The 8,094-nt window shown below is 34.1% G+C and overlaps 1 protein-coding gene across 1 annotated transcript in view; it reads right to left on the bottom strand.

Moving 5' to 3' along the window:
* Positions 1–4,884: 4,884 nt before the first annotated feature.
* LOC113516341 (potassium channel subfamily K member 15) overlaps positions 4,885–8,094 on the bottom strand; it is a 42,619-nt gene continuing 39,409 nt past the window's right edge. The window contains exons 10-11 of the mRNA XM_031908429.2: positions 6,693–6,822; positions 4,885–5,026 (exon numbers count right to left, since the gene is read on the bottom strand). Coding sequence (XP_031764289.2) covers positions 4,958–5,026; positions 6,693–6,822 — 199 coding nt within the window. The 3' untranslated portion in view covers positions 4,885–4,957. The remainder of the gene's footprint in view (positions 5,027–6,692; positions 6,823–8,094) is intronic.

Raw genomic sequence — 8,094 nt, 5'->3', positions numbered from 1 at the left:
GCTATGTCATATTGACATTGACATTATTTTATTTGATTTGACTTGCGTCTCAGAGTAGCCAACATTAAAAATATTGTAATCTTATTGGCCTTTTTTTATACGAACATTGGGGCTAATTTTGTGATATCATTTCTCTAAACTTATCCCTTAATCTAATATTTCCATTTAATAATTTCGTGAAATTATTGTTTTATCAACTGTCATAAACTAGATTTATAATATTCGTTTAAAGCTATTAGTTCATTTTTGCACTTACATTAATGATTTCGTTGTGATATTAAGTTGAAATTTTAATGTTTAGAGAAATGGCATCTCATTATCAGCCCTATTATTAGTTGTATTTAATTTATATGGTTTTTGAACTTTTGGTTGTATTATTTGACTTATTCTTTTTTGTAAATAGATCTCTCTTGGACTTACATAAAAGTTTTACTTGGAAATTTGTGATTCCACATCGAGCCAATTAATTTTATTTAATTTTTAACAACGTATGTTGATAGCACAGGTGGGGTTACCATTTTATTATTATCCTTCAAAATATCCTTATTACTAGTAATATTCCCTATTATTTCGACTCCACAAGGTTTTTCCTGAAAATCATCGTGGCTAATTCTTTGTTAAATTTGGAATTAATTACAATGGGTTAACTGACCTGCTTTCATTTTCGCCTGTCATTTCTCACCTAGGTGCACTATTAGCATATATCGATGTTTCAGACGGGTTTACTATTCAATTCTATTGTATTCAATTCTATTCTAACGTACGTATGAAGGGGGGAAAGGGATTGTTAGTAATGGAGACTGTGAATCCCATTGTTAGCAATATACCCAACCAGATCGACCTCCTCGCGGTTCTCTCTGGAAACTATCATGGTTAATTCCTGATGAATTCATTATGATGAGCTAACTGACCTGTTTTTATTCTCATCTGTCACCCTTCACTAGTGCTCCGCCAGCGTGTCCCGTTAGCGCAGGCGGGGCTAACATACCATTTTCACCCATCAAAAAAATGTACGTATGTAGTATGACAACATCAAATTAATCGCATAGTTAAGGGATCATAGTACGAAGCGCCATCTGTTTCTAAATTTTGTCAACCGACCAGTTTCATTGAATTTGGAAGCATAAATAGACACAGCAGTAACAACTTTTTGATAATGATACTAAAAAGATATAAAAATATGAACAACTACATTAAATTGCATTAAAATAAAATAAAACATATGGAAATAAAAAAATTGTTATAATAATTAAATTAATTTGTAATTTAATTTGAATTTAATTAAATTGATGAAATTGAAATTGAATTATTTAAATTTTTATGAAAATTTAAGGATCAACGCCCTCCTCGCTTCTAATTGCTGTGCCTGACAGGGTCTACAATGTACTTTATCCATTATTAACATTTTTCATAATAATATTGTAGAATGCAATAAATTGAATTAAATTGAAAAAAAAAAACTTGAAACACCGTGCCCCTTAAAGTTTTAAGTTATTGGTTAAAGCTTTATTTATCTATATAGTATTGTACCAAATGAGCTCTTTCTTACCAGTATAATTATTTTCGTTATTTTAACGTGGTTAAGCACTTATGTTTTTAGTATAATTTTTAATTTTAATTCATTTATTACGATAGTATTTTAGGACAGTACTTATTTATATTTGTAATAATTTATGTCAAGTATGGATTACAAAATAGCGAATTATAAAATTATTGATGTAATTAAGGTAACATCTTTTTTTAAATGATAATGATATACCTGCGTACTTGTCAGTTGTTGATTTCATGTTTTTTTTTTACATTACGTTCTCGCTATCACAGCAAAGTAAATTCTATTTATAGACATACAATTCTGCTTTTTAGATTAAAATAGATACTTTCAACTTAATAGATACTTCTACAAAACATTTCGTCATTCACAGCTGTCAACCTTTTGTCATGATTAAAGTTAAAGGTTTTTTTTTATCGAAAATAAGTTGCTTTTTTATTTATAAAGTTTTTGTAACAGATCTTTATTATTATTAGTTGTTGTTTTCTGTAGGTGTGTGTACACTCACATTAAAAATTCAAACTACTCCCTTGAGCACTTTTGAAATTATGATTTTTTGCGCCCCTCTGCTGTTAAGACTAATTACTGCACATTAATAACTGAGCCTTATCAGGGAAATATAATTTATCTGGATTCTGTGAAGTTTTTATCTGTACCAACCATAAAATGTTCGGTATGATTTATTTGTTTCGCTTGTTTAATAACTGTGCAAATTAATATCAATAAGGCTTGCTGCCCACCAACGATTTCTTCAGTTTTTTTTAGGATCGGTAACGCTCGGGTAATGTTCTCGGTATTGCAAGCGTTTATAGGCTACGGTAATCGTGTACTGTCAGGTGGGCTGTATGCTTATTTGCTACCTCAGCTGTGTAAAAAAAAATTGCAAATTGGGTTATGCGAGGTTGGTAGAGACTGCATACATAGATAAAGATAGACATGGATAGTATTTTAATGTATGGCTATAATATAAGTATAATAAAATAAATACATTCTTATGGTACCAACTGCGTTAATACTAAACTACTTATTTACGTTAAGAACGTTAATACTAAAGTTTATCTCAAATGAAATTATCTGAGATAAACTTTAGAATTAACGTTATATTGAAATGGAGGTAATATATAAGTAATTACTAATATATTACCTCTTAAGCTTACTCAAGTATAACAACATAGAAATTGTGAACTTTTAAGCAATTGAGAAATTTTAATATTATTGATTGATTGAACTAAAACGTTTATTGTACAATAAGTTGTATATAAATCATTCTATATAATCCTATACAATTACTGACAATTTTGAACCTAGGTACTTCATAACTTCTGAAATTTTATATAATAACGTTTTTTGCCATCAAGATCCAAAGTTTTGCAATACTCTTACTGAATAATTAACAAGCTATAAATAACATACAAATATCTTTTTAAACTTGTATATATCATAAATAATACACCAGTTTAAAAAGATCTTCGGATATTAGTTTTTCAATCACAGGTATCACAAATGGCTAAGCTCAAAGTTTAGTATAAAGATTAACTGTAGCTTTTAGATTAATGAAGGTATTTCGGTAGGCGAAGCTACAGGGAACATCTAGTATCCCATAAAACATTCACGAGCATATTAAAACTTGAATCGCAAGCATTAGCTTAATGCTATAAGTTTCAAATGCAGTGAAACCCTCGCTAGCGTGAACCAGTAGGTAGCTACTTCCTAACTTGGCACTCTAATTTGTGGGAAGCAATTCTTCTGAGCGCTAGTTTTATGGAACAAGCTTTAACTAAATGGATTTGAGTGCACCTCACGCTTGAAAAACTAACTTCGAAGTTTGAACTATGAAAGTACGGGCTCCCTAAAGATCTGGAGTAGGTAAATTTATCAGAAGTCGATAATTATGTAAGTTCTACTAAATGTATTTCGATTTTTAAGCGATTTTAACAAAGAGGTTTTAGTTTTGTTCATAAATTATTGTATGTATGTTATGTTATCTTTGGTAATTATGATTTGAAATTAATATTTAATAGTTATTGTAATCCATAGAATTTACACCCGTGTTGATAATTTTGAAATCTTTGATTGATTCCAAATCACTTTTATTATCATTAGTCTTTTCCCTTTGTTTTTTTTTGGACACCTTATTGCAGAGCAAAATTTATTTCAAAATTTTAGTTAATTAAATAACTTTAGTGAGCATTGTAAAACTTGTTTTCTAAAATGTATTTATAAATGAAGCAACATTTTTGAATAGGCGTCGTAATTCCGATTGTCAGTGGTGTTTATTTAAGTTGGACATGATTCGTCATGATACAAAAGTTTCTTAATATTGGCTAGGAATGGTAACATAGAAAATGTAAATATTTTTAATGTAATAATGTAGGCTTGATTACATTATCAGTGCTAATGTAAATGAATAAAATATAAAGGAAAATAATTACAATGCCACTTAGCAATTATGATGAAATTGTTAATAAATTTATTGGAAAAGTTAATTTGATTTATAACAGAAATCACTGGAATCAGTCGAGTCTGCCATTTCATTAGTCACTAAAATATTTCTAGCTTCAAAAGAGAATAGTTTTACGATCGTAATGCATTTCTATTTTCTTTATGTAATAAATAATAATCGAAGAGAATAAATAGCAATTGATTTGCATTATTTATTATAAACAAACACTCAAAATACTAAATATTAAAAATTTTTATTATTAAAGGTAGGTAGGTTAACCGTGGTCCCAGCATAGAATAGGCCACCCCTTCTTTTCTCATTTTTTACTATCTCTCCCTTTAGTAGTCATATTATTTTCCCTTTTTCTCTCTTCATATTCCTTCGTTATTATCTCCTGTCGTATGTGTGCTATATTTATAGGCGACGGTTACCATTTTCCATCAGGTGGGCCGTCAGCTTGTTTGCCTTTTTATGTTGCATATAAAAAAAAAATTGTTATTTCGTACCTCTTCAATGACTTCAAAAATTATTACAAAATTTGGTATAGACGTAGGACTTGGAGTAAAGAAAGATATGTTTTTTTTATACAACTTAGAATGGCAAACAAGCTGACGGTCCACCTGGTGGAAAGTGGTAACCGTCGCCTATGGACATGAGCAGTACCATTGGCATAACAGAGTATACTGTTTCGCCCATGATACCCCCATGCGTTGCCATTCCTGAGGACTCAGGTGTTACTCCTCTGTACCCAGTAAATTCACGCCATATCCCACCCTTCAAACCGAAACACAGCCATGCAAACACAGCTGCTTCACGGCTGAAACACGAAATATATTCCGGCGGAGTTGTGTAATTAATTTAATTATTAAATAAAACAACAATTTATATACTATAGATCTTTATTATACATATATAAACGTTCGTATACGTATTTCAACTATATACACTATGTACATACACTTATGTCATCTTTTACAACGACATATCCTCACCGCGGCCCTCTTCAGGCCCGCCACGTAATGTATCACTTGTTCCTGCCAACAAAATATTCCATTATCTTGTCTCGAGTTTTTGTATGAGTACATACATGTAGAATTATTTGATAAATGATTATAGTCAACTGGAATATAAATAGCTTTCAACCTATGGGTGTTTTATAACGAGCGACATTAGGAAATCTCATGGCTTTATCCGTTTCACTGCTATAAGACATTATGAAGGTATTTTTAAATCTATTTCAAAAGTAAGTCCTCAATTCTACTGCATTTTTCGTGTCCAATGATATCTTCGATTGTTACGAATCGATTTTGATGATTCATTGAACAGTGAATTAAGAAAATTTTGCTCAATTGGACGGATCGAGAATTCAGGAACTTGTTTACGCAAAGCAACACCTCTGTGAAAGCGCTCTGTCTATCCCACCGTTAAGACTCACTGGCAAAATGTCTTATTCATTAGCAGTAAGGGACAGAAGTAAGTAGAACAGGCGTGACAGATATGTACGTAAGAAGGTAAAACAATGGTTAACATTGGAGTCACTCCAGTGCCAATTCTAGTTTTAACTTTATTTATTTATTTAATTCTTTATTGTACACACCAGTTATAAGAATATGACAGAGGTAATCAAATGTACAAAGGCGAGCTTAACTCTGATAGAGTTCTCTTCCAGCAACACCCAAAGTGGAAAGGAGCATCAATGTCAGCGGGTGGAGCGGTGTACAATATTGTGACAATTTTTAAACAGACAAAATTTATCTTTAGTTTGCTTTTTGTATTAAGACAGTATATATCTGCGTTAAACTATAATTCTTTATATGCGAAATAAAAGGGGAAATCCCGAAGTAAAATATTAGCATTGGGATTTTCAAACACCCTATTTTGAAATAAGACATAGGAATCACGTAAAGATCAGAGAGAGACTCGGTAAAGTAGTCGTCTGCATGGGTGCCAATGATCCACTCGTGTTTCTGCTGTCAAAAAGCTGTAATCTTTTTCGATGGATTATAAATAAAGTGGAAACCTGGCCTGCGTTATCGGTATACATTGGCTTGGCTCCAGTGAGGGATGATAGGTGACGATAAAAAAACACGTCAGTTAGCCTAGCGTGACGAATTCACCTGGAATTAATCACGATGGTTACTAGGGGGAACCACTTGGCGATAGACCTTACTGTATACCCTATATTGCTAGCAATGGGGCTGGTAGTATGTATTACTAACAATGCCTTTCCCCCTAAGCAGTGTAGTTACGTAGCTGTATTTAGATTTGAAAATAGAAAACCTTAAACTTCAGGGATGGCAATTCAAGAAGGGTATTACAGTACATTCTGTATGGGGGGGGAGAGAAGGAATTGTTAGTAATAGGGAGGTTAGTCCCCATTGCTATCAATATACCTTATCAGGTCGATCTCCACGCGGTTCTCTTGAAAACCATTGTAACTAATTTATAGTGAAATTCGTCACGATTGGCTAACTGACCTGCCTTTTCACCTTTACCAATCGTCTCTTACTGGTGCCCCGCCAGTATATACTATTGCTATTCCATTATCAACCATTAAAAAAGTACATTCTGTATGACCATGAGGTATGCTGTTCATATTTACAGTATCGGTTACCACTTCCCATCAGGTGGCCACAGCTTATTTGTCTCTAAGTCGTATAAAAATCATAAACTGTATCGCCACCAGCGAAGGAAACTCACCTGCATGAGATTGAAGCACATAGCAGCCAGTGCCATCCCAAGCATCAGATACATGGAGCATACGATGAATGATGTCTCTATTCGGGGGGTGTAGACTCTCTCCCCCGGGACGAAATCCCCGAACCCGATACTGTAAGGAAATATCAATATGAATGGTATTTTCAGACATGTTTTTTATACTATTAACGTGTCAAACAATGCCAGTCATCATGTTTGGTGAAGTATACTTTTACCAAAGACAGTCTGTACCAGGGGTTCCCAAACTTATTATGTCTACTGCCCACTTTGAGAATAAATTATTTTTTAGTGCCGCCATTTTTTCACCTACATAAAAACCACTATTACTTCAAGATCAACAAATCACCGCCCAAGCCTCTACACAACGCCCCATTTTTTTCTGGGTCTCTTACTTCACCCCCCCCCCCCCTTAGGCAGCAGCCCCCACAAGGGGGCATTATCGCCTACTTTGGAAAAGGCTGGTCTGTACAAAAGTCCACTTATGTTTCTGCCTTGAAACAGCTGTGCTTTCACAGCTATGTTTTGGGTTTGAAGGATGGGATCGTCATATCATCATCATATCAGCCATCAACTGTCCCCTGCTGAACATAAACCTCCCCCATAAAGGAGGGTTTCGCCAGTAGTTACCACGCTTGGCAGGTGGATTGGTAACTGCTAGGCTTTGGTGATGTTTTAGGAGAAACGCTGCCCTCGACTGTTAAGTTCCCTAAGTCGCCTCTTATGACACCCACGGAAAAGGATGGGGTGGCCTATTCTATGCCGGGGCCTACACGGCGAAGGATGAAAATTGATGTTGAAATCATAGGGTACGGAGACATAATACCTTAGTCCACTGGAATGGCAACGTATAAGGTATATCATGAGCATCAGATAATTTCCCGTAATTCCCATTTCTATAGATTACTACATTCCATCAGTTGAGTCGTCTGTTTGTTTGTCATTCTAAGTACTACATAGAGACCCATATCTTATTCTTACAAGAAATTCTGCTCACGGTTATTATGTACTTGTACTGTACAATCCAAACTGCGGCTATCAGATGGTGAGGCGGCGTGGCGCGGTATATCACTTTTATTGTAAAAAGATTCCTAACCACAGACTACATTTTAATGTAATAATTATCGGTTTAACTTACGGCTGATTAGGTCGAAAAAGCTCGACTAGTTTCGGGATCAATTCGTGATTCTTAGTCATGAGCGACTGTGACGCGAGCACGAGTGTGACTACGTGCCTCGGCCACGCTAGTATTTTTCTTTTTATATAACTTAGAATGGCAAACAAGCTAACGGCCCACTTGATGGAAAGTGGTAACCATCGCCTATAAACATGAGCAATACCATGGACATAACAGAGTATATTATTTCGCCCATGATACCCCCTCCAT

The sequence above is a fragment of the Galleria mellonella genome, unplaced genomic scaffold, assembly GCF_026898425.1.
Source record: "Galleria mellonella isolate WM207_F2 unplaced genomic scaffold, CSIRO_AGI_GalMel_v1 utg312, whole genome shotgun sequence".
Taxonomy (NCBI): Eukaryota; Metazoa; Arthropoda; class Insecta; order Lepidoptera; family Pyralidae; genus Galleria; species Galleria mellonella.
The sequence above is the reverse complement of the archived record's forward strand: the minus strand, read 5'-3'. Positions and strand labels throughout refer to the sequence as shown.